Here is a 21,322-nt window from a genome sequence, read left to right on the forward strand (position 1 = left end):
GTGTAGGTCTAGTTAGAAATAGTCACAGAGGAGATGGTTGGGGCTGGGTGGGGAATGCTGAGAAGTGAGTGGATTGATTCTTAGGGACAGAATTAACAGGCCTTGGTAATGAACTGGATGAGGGTCATGAGATATAAAGGAGGAATGAAAGATGATAACTATGCTTCCTGAGGAGTAACTGCATGGATCATGGCTGAATTTTCTGTGATGAGGAAGCCGGTGGTAATGGAGTATGCAAAGGAAGATATGAAATTCAAGTTTTGGACATGATGAACTGTTTGTACCACATCAGAGACAGGACATGCCAGGTGTGGTAGTGTATGCCTGTAATCCCTTGGAAGGCTTGGAAGGCTGAGGCAGGAGGATCGTGAGTTCAAAGCCAGCCTTAGCAACTTAGGGAGGCCCCAAGCAACTTAGCAAGATCCTGTCTTTAAATAAAATATTTTTTAAAAATGGGGGGTGCTGTGGATGTGAGAATCAATTACCAGTAGGTAACTATGTGGTTAAGCGTGCTCAATCCCTAGTGCCAAAAAAACCCCCAAACAGGGGCTGGGGATGTAGCTCAAGTGGTAGCGCGCTTGCCTAGCGTACGTGAGGCACTGGGTTTGATTCTCAGCACCACATAAATGTGAAATAAAGATACTGTGTCCACCTAAAAACTAAATAAATATAAAAAAACCCCCAAACAACAACAACAATAACAGACACAAGACATTTAGGATGCTGTTGGATCTATTTGTGTCTGCAGCATGGGAAAGAAGCCCAGACCAAAGATAAGGATTTGAACTTCAAATAATAACTGAAGTAATCAGAGTGGCTGAGATGTTCCCAAAAGAGAAGAAAATCTTTAAGAGCAGAAGACATAGTCTGAGGAACACAACATGTAAAGTACATTAGCACTGTTCTCGTCTTCTCCTTGCTCTTCCCTTTAGTGAGCTGATAAGACTAGTTTGCCTATAAGCAGCTAAGCCAACAGAATCAGAAATAACTTTAAATAAAACCAAGAAGTGTCTTGGTAAAGAATCACTTCACTGCAAAAGGGATAAGAAAGTAAAAGCAGCAAAATCAAGTGACTCATGAGAGTGAGCCTGGGCAGCTGGAGGGCTGTGCAGCAGGTCTAACCAGCCATCCATCTCTCCCTTTCCTTCCTGAAGAGGAGACAGCAGGGGGATGAGGCAGTGAGGAGATGGGAGGGTTAAGGCTGGCCTCAGTACCCTACCTGAGCACCACTTTCTATTCTACAGCACCACCTGGCAAGGCATGATCCCCCCAACTGCCAGATGAAGCAGTAGACTCCAAAATTTTGGAAAACCTGGCTGATGTCACACAGATCCCTTACAGATCCCTACACTGTGGTGGGAAAGACGAGGGAGAAAACTTTCACAAATTCTTGCAGTGGAGACTGTCTGGGAGGTTCCTGGGCTCAGGTGCGTCATTTGAAGGTGGAGTGTAGGATTAGGTCTTCCCCAGATCTTTTGGGGAAAAACCAGAGCAATTGATAATAAACGACAGAAGTGGAATGAATGACAGTTCTAAAATGTTAAAAGACACAACAGAATCCAAATTAAAATCTATATTCAATGGGGGAAAATATCTTTAAAAAATGAAGGCAAATAAAGATATTCCAGACAATGGAAGTTGAGAGAATCAATTACCAGTAGGTAACCATGTGAAATTCTAACAGAAGCTTTTCAGGCTAAAGGGAAAGGGTCCCAGATATAAATCAGGATGCAAAGATTGAATGAAGAATACTAGAAATAGCAAATATGTGGGTAAATATAAAAGACTATTTTTTGTCTTAAATTCTTCCAAGTAAGGCCATTTTTAAGACTTTCAGAGACTCCAAACTCAGAAGATTACAGTGTCCCTGCACAAATATAATAATTCAGAATTAAATCTAAAATAAATCATAAGGATAAGGAAGTCAATCAAAGCTCTGACTTATCCCACGGTCACTATTTTTGGTACTTAAAAAATTTAATTCTTAAAAATATTTTCTCTTGGGCTGTGGATGTGGCTCAAGCGGTAATGCGCTCGCCTGGCATGCGCAGGGCGCTGGGTTTGATCCTCAGCACCACATAAAAATAAATAAAGATGTTGTGTCCACCGAAAACTGAAAAATAAATATTAAAAAAAATTCTCTCTTTCTCTTAAAAAAATTTTTTTTCTCTTACTTTCTGGTCTCTACTTGCTAGCATCAAATTAAACAACAGAGAGAGCACCAAAGAACTATGATATTTATCTGGGAATATGCAAGAGCACTGCAGTGCAGAGCAGGTGTGCCACAGAACCCAGGGGATGAGGGAGAGGGAAACTAAAAGGCAAGATGAGGACGACATATGTTATTTTGAAAAAAACAATCCTTGGCCACAAGGATTAATACCAAGGGTGTTCAAGGAACAATAACAAGGGTGACTGGCACCATAGTTGAATAAACAGTTGTTGGACAGATGTCCTTGCAGAGGCTTTATGCAAGGTAGTGGTTCCAATATAATCTTTTATGACAGTGTTTATCAAAGATCCCCTCCTTTACACCTCCCAGCTTTACTATTGTTACTATTATTAGGGTTTGACCCAGAAATTCCCATTTCGATTCTGACAACTTTCAAACTAGTGTCTACAGCATACACTCAGTTTGACTCCTAGATTATTTGGCAACACCTGTCAGCCAGCCAAGAGCATATGATTCTCAGAAAATCTATTATAACAAATGCATGTAGTGAGAGACACTCATCACCAGCAAGCATGATCAGCCTCCTGGGATTTCCTGGGTGGGGGGTCTTTCAGTTTGAAATTGGGACAGCTCTGGGAAAACTGTGGTGATACTGGTTATTCTAATCAGGACCTACAATAAGGTCTCAGGGAGAGAAGTGGCTCTGAGAGCAGCAAGCAGTGGAGTTTTACTCTGGGCAAGGAAAAAAAATGGATTAAGAAATGCATGGCCCTGGGTTCAATCCCCAGCACCACGGGGGGTGGGGGGGGAAGGAGTACATAGTACATGAGGCTTATCTTCTCAAAACTTGACTAGCCATTTATTTGAAAGGAAACATTTCATCTCTCTCTCACACCTTATGTCTTATGTTAAAAAGACTATCATAGGTGTGGTGGCACATGTCTGTAATCCCAGTGACTTTGGAGGCTGTGAGACCTTGTCTCAAAATAAAAAAAATAAAGTGCTGGGGATATAGCTTGGTAGTAGAGTGCCCTTGGGTTCAATCCCCAGTTATCCTTTTTCCCAAAGACTAAGATCATACGTCCCCTGGGAGTAGGCACATCATAAAGGCACAAACACAAATAGCAGTTCTGCTTGGCAGGTGAGAGATGATTGCTCTACTGGAACACAGACCTCCATTCCTGTGGCACATGCCTTATTGCCACTTCACTCACTTGGCTAGAAGGGTAAGAGAGACAGGGAATTAAATGTGTCTACTTAATTCCTGTCATCATCCTATTAGCTACTCATGATTACTTTGATGTTGTTTTAGAGACTTAGAAAGGAAGAAGATGAGCTGGTGACCATAAACCAAGGTAGGAATAAAGACCACAAAAGTGCAGAGCTTCCTGGGCAGGGACTGGCATCTCTGTTCCCCTAGGAAAGGATTTACAATACTGACAAAAACTGAAATGTATGTGGGAACTAGAGTGATCTATGTGCCAAACAAACAATGGTGTTGGGAAGGTTGGAGGACAGAGGGGGAAGGAAACTAGTAAAAGGATCAGATAGTAAATGGCTTCTCTTCGGAATCATAATGGCTCAGGACACTTCTGAACTGATCCCATCTTTTATCTGTTGTGGCTTCTGGGAAAACATATAACATATCTAAATGTTAACATTTATTTTGAGATTTATTTAAAAGAAGGCATTTTTGGCTAAAAAAAATACATCAAGTATCATGATTTTCAAGTGGTGTAAAAGAGCAGAGTCTGGCAAGTGACTTAGTGTTTGTTCATCTTAATTTCTTTATAAAACATAAAGTAGAAATAATAATGCCTGGCAGGTTATAGGAAGCTCTGAGTCTCAGTTTCCTTATCTTCTAAATAAGGAATAGTCATATCTCATTGGGTTGTTATGAGACTTAAATGAGTTTGAACATGCAGAGTGCTTAGAATAATGCCCACTTCTACAAAATCTGTAAACTAGAGGTCACTATCACAATGAATAAGCCTGCTTATGTATGTATGTATGTATGTATGTATGTATGTATGTATGTATTTGGGACCAGGGATTGAACCTAGGGACACTTAACCACTCAGCCACATCCACAGCCTTTTAAAACAAATTTTTATTTAGAGACAGGGTCTCATTGAGTTGCTTAGGGCCTCGTGATCCTCCTGCCTCAGCCTTCTGTGATGCTGGGATTACAAGCATGCACCACTGCGCCTGGCCAAGCTTTTGTTTTTTATTTATTTTTTTTTAAATGAGATTTTTTTTAAAAAAATATTTTTTTAATTGGTTGGACACAATACCTTTATTTCATTTATTTATTTTTATGTGGTGCTGAGGATCAAACCCAGCGCTTCACACGTGCTAGGAGAGTACTCTGCTACTGAGCCACAACCCCAGCCCCAAGCTAATTTATTTATTTATTTATTTATTTTTTTTAATCAGGATTTCTTTTTTTTAATTAGTTATTGATGGACCTTTATTTATTTATATGTGGTGTTGAGACTCAAACCCAGTGCCCCACACATGCTAGGCAAGCACTCTACCACTGAGCCACAACCCCAGCCCACCAAGCTAATTTATTTTTAATACTAGCTTGTATTAATCTCTGAAATTTTATATGTACACACACACACACACACACACACGTGCCTGGCACACAATACTACTTCATGGCTCCTTTTTCTACTGTCACTACCATCCTACTTTAAAAGTAGGATGCGGTCAGATGGGAAAGAAAATGGATTCTGCATTCAGTTTAAGTCAGATATTCTCCTGTACTTAACACTCTGTGTTTAGAATAAGGCCTCAACTCCTTTCCTGGGCTTACACATCTGGTCCCTTTGATGTCATTATTTCAGCGTCTCTAGCTTTGATCATGTCAAGCTCTTTTCAGCCTTAGGGCTTTTGCATTTACTGTTTTCTCTGCCTGGAATGTCTTCTCCAAGTTCTGTGTAGTAGTCAGGAACGCAGATTATGAAACTAGATTGCTTGTGTTTCAATTTTGGCTCCACTACTTACTATCTGGGTGACCAGAAAAGTTACTAACCTCCCTTTGCTTTAGTTATAGGGTCAATAACAGTATGCTTATCAGGCTGCTGAATTAAAAACAATATGAGGTGCTTGGAACAGTGCCTGGTACATGGATTGAGTGTACCACCGTGATGGTCATCCTTCACCTTACCCAGAGCCTCCTTAGATATTCTTAAAGTGGCATCTAGTATGCATAACATTCTATAAATATTTTATTTTTATGATGTGTACTCCATGAAGACAGAGAGTTTATCATATATTTACTGTTATAAACTCACCACCTAGGATAATGCCTGAGGGTACTCAATAAATACCTGTTGAATGATTAGAAAAGAAGTTATTATTATTATTTTTTTTTGCCACAAAAGTCAGGTGCTTTGCCAAGGCAGAAAAGCAGAGAGCTGGGATTTGTACTAGAGTTCTAATCACCTACCTCAGTTACCTGATGATAGTTTTTGGGGTGTTTTTTAAACAGCAAATGGGTATTTCATTGATATTTCTTTTCTTCTTTCCTCAGGGGACCTCACTCTGGTCCCCTGAGGATGCATTTTTTGTTTACTGTGTCCTCCTACTATCTGCCTTTTCTTAGCTGGAGCTCCCATAGAAATCAGTATGCATTTCTTAGCTGACTCTTGCTTTTATGCTTCTGTGCCGATTTTTTCTCTTCCTGACAATGCCCTGCTCTTATACATCTGCTCTTCGTCATGTTTCCTGAGTTCCTAGCCCACTACTGGGCCCTCAGAACAGGCTCAATGCAAGCATGAGGAGTGACCATGTTGCAGCCTTTCCAGGAAGATGACTCCAGGCAGCTCCACACGCTGTGCACATTTTTAGGGAAGAGAGGATGACTCTACCAGAGAGGGAGATAAGTGGCTGTTCTCTTACCTCGTTTGTTGTGACTGGTGGTGGCAAAGCTGCAGAGTGTGAGAGCAACCGCAGGGAGGCCTCCAACTGCTGGGGAGGCAAAAAGAAGTTGGGCACCACAACAGGCTCTGGGCTGTAATGGTAGTTAAGGAACAAAAATAAACCTTACCACACCAGCATCTCCACTGACCTCAACCATACCAATTCCCCAACTTACTCCTGCCCTGAATCCTTGGCTCAAGTTGTTCCCCCTCACGGAAGACTCTACCCACTCCTAACAAATCATGGTCTACATTTCTTTATGGATCAGTTCAAATGCAGCCTCCTCTAAGAAGCCCTCTCTTAATCTTAGCCCTTTGCAATAGCCAAAACACAGTTAGCAACATAAGAATGTTCAATTACTTACATATGAGATAACTCTCAATTTGTTTCCCTCACTATTCCTCATGTTTCTCAAGGAGCGAGTTATTTCCTTTAGGAAACTTAGTATCTTCTTAGTGCCACATGAAGCTGGTACGTGGCAAGTGAAGAATGACAATTGCTGCTGGCCCACTGGTTTAAAGTTGACCTTTTATCAGTTTTCTCTCATATGTGGTAACTAGAGAGGAAAAAGGAAAAGAAGTATGTGTGTGGATGTGTGTGGGGGACAATCTCATGAAGGGAGCTCAGTAGAGAAAAGGGGCCAGGGGAGGGAAAGAGGAAATACTGGGGAATGATAGTGGCCAAATTAGTTATGTGCATGCACAAATATGTAAAAACAAATCTCGCCATAAAAAAATATGGGAAAAAAGAAAGCTGACCTGTTGGATAGGGGAATGGGTGGAAGGTGGTTCCAGGGCCATGGACTTGGGCAGGATGGAGGTACTTGGTGTTGAAAGAGGGCCTATTTGCCTCGATATTCTCTGCTCACATTCAGAAACAAGGCTGTCCACATAAGAGGCTGTCCACAATGGTCCATCCAATTTGGAAGTGAACCCTAGTAGGAAGGTTCCATAGCCTGTACTTCTGTCTGTACCCTCTTAAGGTGCTGTGTTGAGACATAAATATTTGTTCTTCAAATATCCGCTGAATCAAAGCACTGATTCAGTTTGGTTCAACTTATAGGATAGTTGAGGACACGGTAATGTTCCAATTTCTTGTTTCTGTCTAATAAGCTAAGTATGGTTCTGATTCCAATTTTTTTTACCAGACTTTCTATTTTATTGTTGATCTTCCATGTTAGACTCTGAAATCCAAGAGGTTAGAGATGGATCTATCTTTTTCATAGCCATATTCCTGACATATAGTGCAGTGCCTAGCTGAATGAATGAAATGTATCCAAGTCCAGCTTTGGTTCAAGTTCTCAATTTTTCTGTAGAGAGGTGGGGTGGACTGGAGGTCCTGAAGGGAAAGAACACTTTGACCCAAGCCTTCTCTGGAAGCGCAGATGAGGCAGAGCCTATTCGTTGCTGCTGACTGCAGGGGCTCCAGTAGCTAGACAGCCCACGCTGTGAGGAAGGAGCAGTGTTGTGGGAGGATCAGGGCTGGGTCTGAACACAGAAGCACTCCTCATCCTGTTACCCATTGCCTGCTTAGGGTCCTGCACCAACAGGTAAATCCTCCAACTTTTAAGTTCTTTCTCCTCAGTTTATAAAAATATGCAAGTTTTCCACTTAGGAACCAACCCTGTCCTCTTGCCCCCAATCTCGGGTTCCCTTCTAGTTACTACTCAGCTTTGTCACTTATGGTGGACAACTTCAGGTGATTTCACTTTTTGTGCCTCAATTTCTTCATTTTAAAGATAGATATGACAATAGTGCCCTCAGTCTGTGGAGGATTAAGTGAGTTTACACAGGTCAAGTGCTTAGAGTGGTGCTTGATACAGCAAGGACTCAACATTCTTGTCTCCCCAGCTTATGGGGAAAAGATGCCTGTTCTGGTTGTCTTCCCCACTAGTTCCCTTACCCACGGAAGCCTGGTCTGTTTCCACCACTGCAAGGTCCCCTTGCTCAAGCCAGTGAATGTGTGCCAGGCCCCTCTTCGGACTGAGGGCTGCAACCTGAAGCTTTTACCTTACCTGCCCTGGCTCCCAGCTCTGCTCAGCTCCTGTTTGGCTGTACCTTTGTCTTTATACACTGGTGACCCATGGGGACTCTGTCTCTGTGCATGGCCCTCCTTTTTCATGCTGTTACCCTCATCAGTTTCTGGAGAGGCCCCCCCTGATCCTGTCTGAACTCCAGGGCTGCATCTCTTCCTGAATATCTCACATGCACATGTCCAAAATGGAAATCTATGTCTTTCTCTAAGTAGGTCTCTTTATGTGGTGTTCTCTATCCAGTAAATGACAACATACACCTTGCTTCTTATGACAGAAATCTCTGAGTCATACTTCATGTTTTCCTCCTCATTCCCTGCCCTCTCTCTGTTCCTCTTAAATCTATCCCCGTTCTCTTCTTCATACAGCACTCTATGCTTTAGGTCAGATTCTTTCCATGCCTTGTTATCCCAGATTTCTTGGCTGTTCTCCCTGATCTATAAGGCATTGAGTGACTTTTCCAATATATAAATCTGACCATATCAGACTCTTGCTTAACAATTAACATTTACCAGATACTATGTACCAGGCAAATTAATTTTTGTAAAACCCTGTAAGTACTATTATTTGTCTCCATTTTACAGATGAGGAAACTGTTTTTTTTTTTTTTTTTTTTGCTTCCTGGATAGAGTTCAAGCACCTCAGCCTGGTCTAAGATCCAGGCTCTGCCTCACCTCTCACTTACCTCTGGGTTTCAGACACAGTAAACTGCTGCCACTGGTCAGGCTTTCACCAGGCTAGGCCTCTGCACACACAAAATGCCCTGGCTTGAACTTTCCCTTGGCTCTGCCTAATAATGCCTATTCATCTTTACTAGCCAGCTCTCATTTCTCTTCTACTAGGATACCTCCAAGCAGAGTTGTGGCAGTTCCCTCCTCTTACTTCCACATCTCACTATAACACTTGGATGAATAAACTCTGTTTACCCAACTGACTCCTACTAGATAATGGGAACTTGAGGTAAGGTCTGATTCAAATTTGTCCTCACTACCTAGCACCAGGCCTGGCAATACTTATTTTGCTAAAGAATGAATGGAGTCAGGTATTGTGAAACACACCTTAATATCTCAGTGACTCAAGAGGCTGAGGCAGAAGGATCAAAAGTTCAAGGTCAGTCTGGACAGCTTAGCAAGACCTTGTCTCAAACAAAACCAAACAAAAACAAAATCAAAACAAAACACAACAACAACAAAAAAAGGACTTGGGATGTGGCTCAGTGATACAGTACCCCTGGGTCCAATCCCCAGTGCTGGGAAAAAAATAAACAGAGCAAAAGAGAGTTAGGAAGGCCTGAATTCAAGCAGCCTGAGGACCTGGACAAACATAGCAACTCCTCCAATAACCATATCAGGAACACAACTAAACTGTGAGGGCAGAAGTATCAGAAGCCAGGATGAGTGAAGCTGGGAAAAAAACTTAGCAGGAGGTAGTCTGCCCTGAGTCCTCGGGTCCCAGCCACCCCCCATGTTAAATCTTTGAGACTACTCTCCCACCCTTAGATTTTTCTCTAACTGTATTAAGTTACATCTGTGTGATATGTAAGAATATCTCTACCCATTTGATTTCCTCAATAATCTTGTGAAACTATGTTAGTACAGTTTAATTAGTATTTACTGATTCTCCTCCCCTGTGCAATGCAAGGTAATGAGAACAGAGAAAAAGAAAAAGTCACTGATTTGGGGAACTCAAAGTTTGGTGGGTAACAGATTACTGCCTCCCTCTTACATGAGAAGAAATAGGCTCAGAAAGGTTAGACCTGAAGTCACACAGGTAATAAAATGCTAGGTTTAGGAGGACTAAATCAGTCCTCTTGACTTCTAGCAAAGACGTTAGTTAATGAAGTGTCCTGCTTCATCTAACTAGCCTGTGATATCCCTTATTTGTTGTAGGACACAAAGGTGACCTGATCTGAACAGCTGGTTAGGTGCAGATGTGAAGGCTGCAGACGGTGCTGAGTGAGTGAGTTTCCTTTCCCTATATCCTGCTGGTCTGTTTCAAAGGAGGGAGGGGGAATGTCAGGTGTTCCCATCAAAGGTGCTATCTATTCTGGGGGCTTACACAAGTCCAACTCAATGGTGCCCACTTCACTTTAGCTCCATTATTTGCTTTTTTTTTTTTTTTTTAATTACCTCTTAGGAAAGTCACTAGAACTCTGAGCCTGCTTCCTTACATGTAAGGCAGATGACACCTACCCAAAAGAATTGTGAGGCCTGAAATGTCTATAAAGTGACTGGCACATAGTATATGCTCAAACAAACAATGGTAGGCTCTCTTTCCCTTTTTTTTTTCTACGTCTTCTACTTCTGTATTTTCCTTCCCCCTGTGCTGGGGATTGAACCAGGGCCTCATGAATGCTAGGCAAATGCTATATCCTTATCTATACCCATAGTCCCTCCCTCTAGTTCTGTTTCAAATAAGATCCTGAGCATTGCCTTCGAGTGGCAAAATACCCAACATATGAATTAGATAAATAAGGTAGGCAGGCTTATGGCTGCTACCAACACTTAAACTCAATTCAAAGAATTATGCTTCGGAGGGCTGGTGTCATGGTAGATTTGTAGCACCTGTCATCCCAGTCTTCTGAAGGGTCTTCCCATGCCCCTCCAGTGCATCCTACGAGAGGCCATTGCTCATACTCACTCTTGGCTAGCCTAATGCTAGCATCCAAAATGCTAGGAGACGGCTTAAGGGGCCACTTGTGGGAAATGCCAAAGGATACAGAAGGCTCTTCTTTGTGGACACCTCTGATCCAGTTGTCACCTGCTTCTGCCTGATGTCAGCACAGTGAATGCGTGGCTCCTTATCTTCCCTTTTGCTCTGGGAGGCTATGTGTACAGACAACTTCTCAAAGCTATCAGTAGAGTCACTGAGCTCACTGGAGGCAGCTCCATCCTCAGCCTGGGCCTCTGGCTCAGGCTCCTTGTCCTGATTTGCCTGTGATGAGCTGCATCCAACAAAAGTATTGCTCTGTTGGATTCCTGAGCACTTCAGATGTGGGAAAAGGTGAGGGCTGGTTATGTTAGACTGTTCAACCCCTGTCTTAGAGTCCCTATCTTCATAAGCAACACCTTGAGTAGAAGAACCCTGCCTTGGCAGAGAGTTGATGGCTTTTTCTGGGCTAGACAGAAAGCTACTTCTGACCTTAATCTCCTCTGCTCTAGGGGAAGGCTCTGGAGAAGGACAGGAGGGGCCTTCCTTCTGTACCTCATGAGGCTGAGGGCTGATGACCTCACTTGTGTCTGACATAAAACTGGACCAAGGGCTAGTTTTGTCTGTCACAGTGGTTATCTCATTTAGGGTCCTGGGCTCAATAATGTCTTCTTCGTAGTCCTCATCACTGTAGAGTGGGTCCGCCTCAGTATCCTCACTTATAATGGGTACCATATTTCCCAGGGACTCATGGAACATTCCTCCTCCATTTGAGGTCACTTCAAGAGCAGGAGGAGATGGGGAATTTGTGCCTTCAGCCGCAGCTCTTGCCAATGTCTTGTTTGGAGTTGTGCTTTGTTCTTGTGTGGCTTCTATGTCTTGAGCATCTGGGACTGTGGTGACCTCTCTGCTTCTACTCCTGGCTCGGTGAGAAGTCAAAGCTGCTTGAGAATTCCTGGTGATAGTCTGCAGATCTGAACAGCAACAGATATCACTCTTATTACAAGGCAGGGCCACAGACAATTCAAGGTTCCCACATTGGCCTTTAGCTTCAGAGGTAGCCTTTCAATCAACTTCAAACAAACCTTAAAGTAGTTAAACCACCCAAGAGTCAGTAAAACTATATTCAAGGCAGTACAATTTCTAGTACTTTATTCTAATATCAGAGGACCAAAATCTAATCTATTTATAGTTGTGGATACATCTGTGGAAACGTTTTCAGGACTATCTGCTCATGCTCAGGAATTTTCAGGAACTGGGAGTCCTGGCAGGCATGTTCATGCTTCCATTTACTTCAGTAATTACCTATATTAAAAATCAAAATGAGAATCTACTTATTTACCTATTTGACAACAGTTACTAAAACTATCTATTTCATGTGGAAAATAAAGTCAAGAAAATATATACCAACCACAAGATAAGAGAAAACCAAGGTGGCAGGGTATTGGAAAGAGCACAGGCTTTGGAACTGGTCAGTCTTGGTTTCAAATATTTACTGTCCCTTGTTAACTTTGCAATCATGAGTAAATTGTCCTCTCTGAAGCTATTTATCTTAAATGGTGATTAACACCACCCATTTCACACATTACAGTAAAAAATATACAAGGTGGCCCTGGGATTCAATCCCCTGGAGAGAGAGAGAGAGAGAAAGAGAGAGAAGTTTACCTTCAAGACCCTCTAGTTTCAATCCTACAATTCTTGTGTCTCCTCTTTTAACATACCCTTTAAAAAGGATTCTTCTAATTGCTTCCATTCTCTATCCCAAACAAGCCTTCCTTTTGTTTTGCTCTTCTGCTTTCTTTCTTGGGGGGAAATTTCTCTGGCTGACTACAGAATATGAGCTTGATGAAGGCAGAGATAATAACTGTCTTGTCTACCATCATATCCTACTTGAACTAGTTATAGAATTGAATCTGGAGTAGTTGATGATCAATAAGGAGTTGAGTGAATATATCCAAGCAAGTGGAAGTCAAGCATGGAGCATATACCTGGGGTCTTGATTAGTGATATTAGGCATCTTGGGAGAAGTAGAGAGGAAGAAAGTTTGTACCTGATATCAATCATGGTATATGCTTACCCTCACTACCTTTAGAAGAGAAAACTGAATTTATTCATCTCTGTGTGGAATTTGCACTGTCTGTGTCTGTGTGTGTGTATGTGTTTGCATGTAACATTGGGGATTGAACCCATGGCTTCACTCATGCTAGGCAAGTGCTTTACCATTGAGCTACCTCTCCAGCCTGGAATCCACATATTTTATTTGAGCAAAATGACACCAAGTGAGGGCTAAAGATGCTGACCTAGAAGATCTCTCAATGTTCCCCAAAGTTTGCCTGATAAAGATTTCCAGTTTTTTTTTTTTGTTTGTTTAAGGGAGGTGAGGGCAGGTACTAAGGATTTAACCCAGGGGTGCTTTACCACTGAGATATCCAACCCTTTTTATTTTTTATTTTGAGACAGGGTCTTGTAAGTTGCTGAGGCTGGTCTTAAACTTTCAATCCTCCTGTCTCAGCCTCCTGAGTTGCTATAATTATAGGTGTGCACCACTGTACCTGGCAAGATTTCTAGGTCTTAACCCTGGATCCTGATTTAGTAGAACAGATTGGGACCCAGAAATTTGTATTTTAAAATAAGTGTTTCAGATGATATTTTGGGGGGAGGTACTAGGGATTAAACCCAGGGACTATCTACTACTGAACTACCCACCCAGTCATTTTTATTTTTTATTTTGAAGACAGTGTCTGGCAAAATTACTGAAGGTCTCACTAAATTGCTGAGGCTGACCTTATATTTGTAATCCTCCTGCCTCAATCTCCCTACTCACTGGGATTATAGGTGTGTGCCATAATGGCCAGCTCCAGCTAATTCTTATGCTCAGGCAAGTTTGGAAAATTCTTGTTTTAGGGCAGTCTCATTCTTCGCTGCACACTAGAATTACCTAGGGAGTTATAAACAATGCTAATGCCTGGTTTCTACCCTTAAGAGACTCTTGTCTGATGGTACACAGGAGGATTTTTAAAAACCCACTCAGTAATTCCAATATGCAGCCAATGTGAGAACAGAGCTCTAAGGGGCTTTTTAAAGGATAGAATATGGATTCCCAAAATCTAGAATTACTTTGTCTTGTTAAAAATGCAGACTTCTGAGAATTAGAATTTTAAACATACTTGTAGTTGATCTTTTCTGAAAAAGAGAGTGGCACAAATTTAAGAACTCTTTTTTTTTCCCTTGGGGAAATTGAAGCAAGAAGGGAAAGGAGCTAGGTATGGTGATGCACACCTATAATCTTAGTGATACAGGAGGCTAAAGTAGGAGTATAGCAAGTTTGAGGCCAAACTTAGCAATTTAGTAAGTAACATAGTGAGACTCTGCCTCAAAAAAAAAAAAAAAAAAAAAAAAAAAAAGGGGCTGGTGATGTAGCTCAGCATAAAGCACCCCTGGGGTAGGGGAAGGAAGGGAAAAGGAAAGGATAAGCTCAGGGTCAAACAGCCAAGTATATTCCAGAAATCTGCAAGGATCTGGGTCTCCTGCCTCTCAGTCCAATGCTCTTTCCTTTGCTCCATGTTCCTGTGCCATATTATACCACACTACAATGTCCCTTCTTTTAAAAGGAAGATGGTTTAAAAAAAAAAAAAAAAGAAAAAGTTATAAAACCTTTTGTCATAGGGACTTGTTAGGGGGCAGACACTGAGATGCTTTTTGAATTGGCATCTAGTGACCATAACTCAATAAGAAAGGCTCTGAGCCATACCTGAGATTAAGGAGCTGACTTGCACCACCAGGTTGTTGGATTTTTCCAGGATACACTGGCTCTCAGGGTCTAGGGTGCTGGCTTCTGGCCCAATATGGTCCCCATGGTTCTCCTGGCTCTGCAAGATGGCAGTATGAGTGTGAGGGCTCAGAGGCAGAAAAGGTTTGGTGAGCTTCTGGCTGAAGTACTTCTGGATCTGATCTAGCTCACTCAGATTCTTCCTGGAAGGTGGGGAAAAAAAAAGGAGAATATGACAAAGGGTCACTCTTGGAGATTATGAGATTCTTTTATGTACCATTGATGTAGGACCTTAATACCTCCCACTTGGTCCATTAATATATAGATCCCTCTCCCTTCTCTAACTCACCATTCATCCTTTACTCCTCTGACTATGATTCTGCTGCCAAGTACAAATCTGCCCCTTTCTGTCTGGTTAATATGTTTTTTTGATATCTGGAAAAATGAAACCTTTTTTTTTTAAAGATATATATTTTTAAAAGATGGACACAATATCTTTTATTTATTTATTTATTTTATGTGGTGCGGAGGATCGAACCCAGTACCTCACAAGTGCGAGGCAAGCTGAGCTATAACCCCAGCCCCCAAAATGCAACCTTTTAAAAAGAACTACTCTTAACCATCATGCCAGTACTCACTTCCGCTAGTCAGACAGAATAAAAGCCCTACTCCAGGCCAACAATGTTCTTTGCTACCTCATAACCATTCCTGATCCTTTAAACAAGTGACCTTTTCTAACCAGCTTTGCTTGACTTTCTAAATGGGTTCAGGACAATTTGGGGGGCTACATACTCTTAAAATGTATCACTTGTTATTTTAATAAGCCTTCAAGTGAGTCTGATACAATGATTTTGGGGAAACACTATATACGGCAGTGGTTTTTAACCTGGTGATTTTGCCCCCCATGGGACATTTGGCAACATCTGGAGATATTTTTGTTTGTCACAACTGAGGGAGGGGCACCACTGGTATGTAGTAGATATAGGCCAAGAATGCTAAACATCTTACAATGTACAGGACTGGCCGCCACAACAACACATCTGGCCCAAATATCAACAGTGTTGAGGTTGAGAGAAAATGCACTAGGGTGAATTAGTTTCTTTTTTCAGTGGGTTCCAAATAGGATAATAACCCAATAAAGTACAACCAAACCATTAGTAGTTAAACTTAAATAGCCTTGATCACCAGCATCTTGCTAATCTGAGATGAGAATCTGAACACATTACTTCTTTGTAATATGAGTTCAGGCAGTTTCCCATAGTCCATAGCCCAAATTCTCCATCCTTTTAAACATATCTCATTAAGCAAAAAAGAAGTTGCCGATGTTTCTTTTCTGAGTTTGCATTGTGCAACTAAAGGAAAAGTTAGTTTTTTCCAAATATAAAACACTTTAAATATTTTTTTCCCTCAAATTTTATACTCTCCTCCTTCCCTCTCTAGCACTTTCCATTGAGAATAACTAAAAGTCAAACACTTAGGTTAATATTCAAGGCCCTTCATGATCTGACATCCATAGAACTTGCCCTACTCCTTACACTTTCCTAATTGCACTGCTGGTATCTTCCCAAACCTGACTTGTTGTTTCATGCATCTGGCCTTGATAATAATATTCTTTCGGTACACAGAACCTTTTCCTTCAAAGATCAGTTCAAATGTGACTTTAATTTTTTCCCTCTCTAACTCAGAATGTTGCTCTTCCTCTGTCTACTAGGCCAGGAAACCTACAGTTCTTATCACCCCACATTAAAATTATCAGGCAATAATGTTCAACTCTTCCACCAGGAAACGAAGAGCCAGCATTGGAGGTCAACTCTATTGAATTCTGAAACCAAATTCCTCCACTTTACAAACATTTCTCTCTAGATAACCTTGAGGCCAATCTTGCTGATCTATGATGGCCTTTTCAATTCTCACAGTGATTCTCTGGTTCAGATGCTAATTAAACTAAGAAAGGGATAGGGAAGTGTTACCAGAACAGAAGCTGGTCTGGAAGAAACCAGTGATTGTGAAGATAAAGACAGTAGGCAGGGGGCTGGGGTTGTGGCTCAGCGGTAGAGTACTCGCTTAGCACATGTGAGGCCCTGAGTTCGATCCTCAGCACACACAAAAATAAATAAATAAAATAAAGATATTGTGCCCAACTACAACTAAAAAATAAATAAATATTTAAAAAAAGGACAATGGGCAGGATGAGGCTTTATAAACTTTAAAAAGGATGTGAGGCTGTGCAGATGTGAGACTAGTTATTATTAAGTTTTGGCGAACAAGCTAAAGTTCCTATATTTATATGCAGATCATTTACTTTTCTAAAGGAGCGGGAGGCTCTAAACTGAGAGATTCATCCATGAGGAATACCTATGAGGCTCCAAAGGTTCAATCCAATACTAACATGCACAAGAGCCTTCTACTAAATCTCCCAGCTCAGGGGTAACTGATGGTGGTATTGCCTGGTGCCACTGACATTCACTTTGTGCATCACAATGCTTTCTTGTGCCTTGTCTTAGCAGAGTGCCTCACCTGAGAGAAGTCAGAATGGAGGTGTGGGAGGACAAAGGCGATGCGGTCAGTTTGTCATCACTTGTCAAGATTGCCTCTCCTTGCTGTAGGGATTCATGAAATCGGCGGATGTTCTGCACATGCTCTTCATGGCGTGCTGCCAGGCTTCTTGTGGTACCACTGGTACCACTTCTGTCCAGAGAAAATGGGAGCAAAATAAATTCTAAGCCCATGAGAAAACTCCTAGTGTGACCAAAAAATCACTCTCCTGAAATGGCACTGCAAACCTATCTCTAATAGTATATTTTTGGTTACATCAACTCTTGCTTGGTTCACAAAAGTCTTCCAAATAGTCCTGCCATCAGTCTTACCCACTCCACCTTCTTCCATTCTCCACAATTATAGCTGAAGTGATTTCTCTAAAACAGATCTGATAATATCGACAATAATAATAACATATGGAGCCCTTATTTTAATACCAAGCCTTGCTATAAGCGTTCAATGAGTGATTAATCTAATTCATCACCATCATTCCTTTCTAAAGTTCTTTTTTAAAATCTATAGTGTAAATCTCCAATTTCTGAGCATGATATTAAAAAATGTGACTCCAGTAATAATTTTTTTCTTTTTTAAATAACAGCTTTATTGAGATATAATTCACATACTACATGTTCAACCCATTTAAAGCATACAATTCAATGATTTTTAGTATATTCACAAAGTTGTATAAGCATTACCACAATCAATTTTAGAACATTTCTATCACCTTCAAAATAAACCTCAGGGCTGGGATTGTAGGCTCAGTGGTACAGCATTTGCCTAGCACATGTGAAGCACTGGGTTCTATCCTCAGCACCACATAAAAATTAAGAAATAAAATAAAGGTATTGTGTCTATCTATAACTAGAAATATTAAAAAAAAAACCCATAACTACTGCAATCATTCCAATTTCTACCCAAAACATCTCAGCCTTAGGTAACTACTGATTTATCTTCTGTCTCTATAATTTATCTATTTTGGATAGTTCAAAGAAATGGGATCATATAACATGTTTTTTTTGTTGTTGTTGTTGTGTGACTTTCCTTCCATTTGGCATGTTTTTGTGCCTCTTCCATATCATATGCATTAGTACTTCATTTCTCTTAATAGCCGAATAATATTTCATTGTATAATTATACCACATTTTGTTTATTTACTTGTCATTTGTTGGACATATGGGTTGTTTCTACATTTTGGTTATTAGGAATAATGTTGCTACAAGAAAACATGTAAGTTTTTGTGTAGACATATCTCTTCATTTAGGAGTATAATTATTGGGTTAAATGGTTACTATACATTTAAATTTTTAAGGAACTGCCAGACTATTTTTCTAAGCAGTTGTACCATTTTATAGTCTCACTAAGCAATGTATGAGGGCTCTGATTTCTTCACATTCTTCCTCACACTTGCAATATTTGTCTTTTTGATTATAGTACCTTTAGTGGATGTAAAGTGGTATCTTATTGTAGTTTTGTTTTCTATCTCATGCTTATTGGCCATTTGTACATTGTTTTCGGAGAAATGTCTATTCAGATTCCTTGTCTATTTAAACAATTGGTTGCTATTGGTTGCTTTTTTTTTTCTTTTCTTTTCTTTTTCTTTTTTGCAGTGCTGGGGATTGAATTATGACTTGCAAATTGTGACTTGCCTTGCAAATGCTAGGCAAGCACTTCTACCACTGAGTCACATCCCCTACCAGGTTATTTGGGTTTTTACTATTGAGTTCTAAGAGTTCTTTATATAATCTAGGTACAAATTCCTTGTCAAATCTGTGATTTGCAAATATTTTCTCCCATTCTATGGGCTGTGTCTTCATTTTCTTGGTGATGTCATTTGCAGCATGAAAGTTTTTAAGTTTGATAAACTGAATTTATCTGTTATTTTTCTTTTGTTGTCATATCTGAATCACCATATAATCCAAACTCACAAAGGTGTTTTCTTTGAAAAATTCTACAGTTTTAGCTTTTACATTTAGACATGTGACCATTTGTAGTTAATTTTTTTTTGTATGGTACAAAGAAGAGGTTTGGTAGGTGCATAGGCTCTTGCCTATAATTCCAGGGGCTCCGGAGGCTGAGTCAGGAGGATCACAAATTCAGAGCCAGCCTCAGCAAAAACACAGTGCTAAGCAACTCAGTGAGACCATATATGTACCTAAATAAAATACAAAATAGGGCTGGGGATGTGGTTCAGTGGTTAAGTGCCCCTCAGTTCGATCCCTGGTACCAAAAAAAAAAAAAATTCAACTTCAATCTTCCATATGTGGATATTCAGATGTTCCAAATACTATTTGTTGAAAAGACTACTCTTTCCTCATTTAGCCATCTTGAACTTTTGTTGAAAATCAGTTGAGCATAGATTTATGAGTTTATTTTTGGATTTTCATTTCTATCCCACTGATCTACATTTCTATTCTTGTGTATTTTCTTGCTTACTGTAGCTTTTTAGTAAGCTCTGAAATTGGGAATTTGTTCTTTTTTTAAGGCTGTTTTACTTTTTCTGTGTTTCTTAACCATCCATATGAATTTTAGGATCAGTTTGTCCATTTCCAGAAAGAAGTTAACAGCATTTTTGATATGAATTGTGTTGAATCTATAGATCAATTTGGGGATTGCTACCATCTTAATAATACTAAGTCTTCCAATCTATAAACATATGGGATATTTTCCCATTTATGTAGATCCTCTTTAATCTCTTTCAATAAAACATGGTAGTTTTTACAGAATACATTTAATACTTCTTTTGTTATATATATTTTTTATTCCATTTGGTGTTATTGTAAACAAAACTTTTCAAAATTTCATTTTTGATGATTCATTGCTGGTGTACAGAAATATAATTGATTTTGTAAGTTTTGAAAGTTTCTCAATTCTAATATGTTAAAATTGATATATATAACTCAAATAAACAAATCTCTTTGGGGTCATCAATAATTTTAAAGAGCAAAGTGAGTTCTGAAGTGGAAATGTTTGAGAACCACTGCTTTGCAAAGGTAGAACCAAAATATACAGTAAATGTTATATATTTAAAGCATACAATTTGATGAGTTCCAATACATGTAAACATCTAAGGAAATAATTACCACAAGATAATAAACATATCTATTATTTCCAAGTTTCTTTTTGCCTTTTGTAATTTCTTTCTCCTTCCCTCTCTCTTCACTTTGCCTTGTCCCTAGACAACCACTTACCTGTTCTGTTACTATATCTTAGTATGCATCTTCTAGAATTTTATATAAATAGAATTATATACAACATATTCTTTTATTATAGTTTCTATTCCTCAGCATAATTATTTTGAGATTCATTTTGTTGTTTATCAATAATACATTTCTTTTTATTTTTGAGTAGTATTCCATCATATGGATATACCACAATTTGGCTATCTGTTCATCTATTTGTTGATGGACACCTGAGTTGTTTAGAGTTTTTGGCTGTTATAAATAAAGTACAAAGATAAAAATCTTGGAAACTGCTGCTCCAGGAGTTTCACATTTATTATTATTATTATTATTATTATTATTATTATTTTGGGGGGTACTGGGGATTGAACTCAGGGGCACTCAACCACTAAGCCACATCCCCAGCCCTTTTGCGTATTTTATTTAGAGGCAGAATCTCACTGAGTTGCTTAATGACTTGCTTTTGCTGAGGTTGTCTTGTGATCCTCCTGCCTCAGTTTCCTAAACCACTGGGATTATAGGCATGCACCACCATGCCGGGGTCACATGTATTATTACATGCGTGTAAAAATGATTTGTTTCTTTTCTCATTTACTATTCATGACAACCCTTGAGTAATATATTACTTTCATTTAACAAATAAGAAAATTAAGGCTAAGGCTCAGAGAATTTAAGTAATTAGTTTAAGATCACATATAACCAATGAGAGAAAAAGCCAGGACAGAACTCCAAATCTGTCTGATCTCCAATACACTTCACCACCAAGACTTGGAACAAGGAAGGGTCAGAAACAGTTGGATTTCTGTTAGGTGAGGTGGTTAGAGAGGGAATTACAGTTTACCCTTGGATGAATGGCTGGATTAGAATGTGACATTTTGATATGGTCTTTGTAAAAAAGTAACAGGGACATTTTTATGTGGAAAAAAAAGCAAACCATTAACCTTTTTGCTTTTCAAATTACTAAACAATGAACATTAGAGACATTCTCATCCCACCCATGTGTCTCTGACTGATTATGGTCAAACAATACTTACAGATAACAAAAGAATTAT

At 39.9% G+C, this 21,322-nt stretch overlaps 1 protein-coding gene across 3 annotated transcripts in view; it reads right to left on the reverse strand.

Annotated features, from left to right (window-relative positions):
- The window catches only part of C2cd3 (C2 domain containing 3 centriole elongation regulator), a 145,959-nt gene that overhangs the window by 10,193 nt on the left and 114,444 nt on the right, over nt 1–21,322 (reverse strand). For 2 of the 3 annotated variants that reach the window (XM_046441952.2, XM_046441951.2), the window contains 4 exons: nt 17,071–17,241; nt 14,536–14,756; nt 10,855–11,758; nt 6,083–6,194 (listed from right to left, as the gene is read on the reverse strand). In XM_046441952.2, the coding sequence (XP_046297908.1) occupies nt 6,083–6,194; nt 10,855–11,758; nt 14,536–14,756; nt 17,071–17,241 (1,408 nt within the window). Of the gene's footprint in view, nt 1–6,082; nt 6,195–10,854; nt 11,759–11,986; nt 12,090–14,535; nt 14,757–17,070; nt 17,242–21,322 lie in introns of those variants that run through there. The other variant, XR_006851286.2, reaches the window with a different exon arrangement.

The sequence above is a fragment of the Marmota monax genome, unplaced genomic scaffold, assembly GCF_021218885.2.
Source record: "Marmota monax isolate L192 unplaced genomic scaffold, Marmota_monax_Labrador192_F-V1.1 WCK01_AAM20220418_F8-fsc00068, whole genome shotgun sequence".
Taxonomy (NCBI): domain Eukaryota; kingdom Metazoa; phylum Chordata; class Mammalia; order Rodentia; family Sciuridae; genus Marmota; species Marmota monax.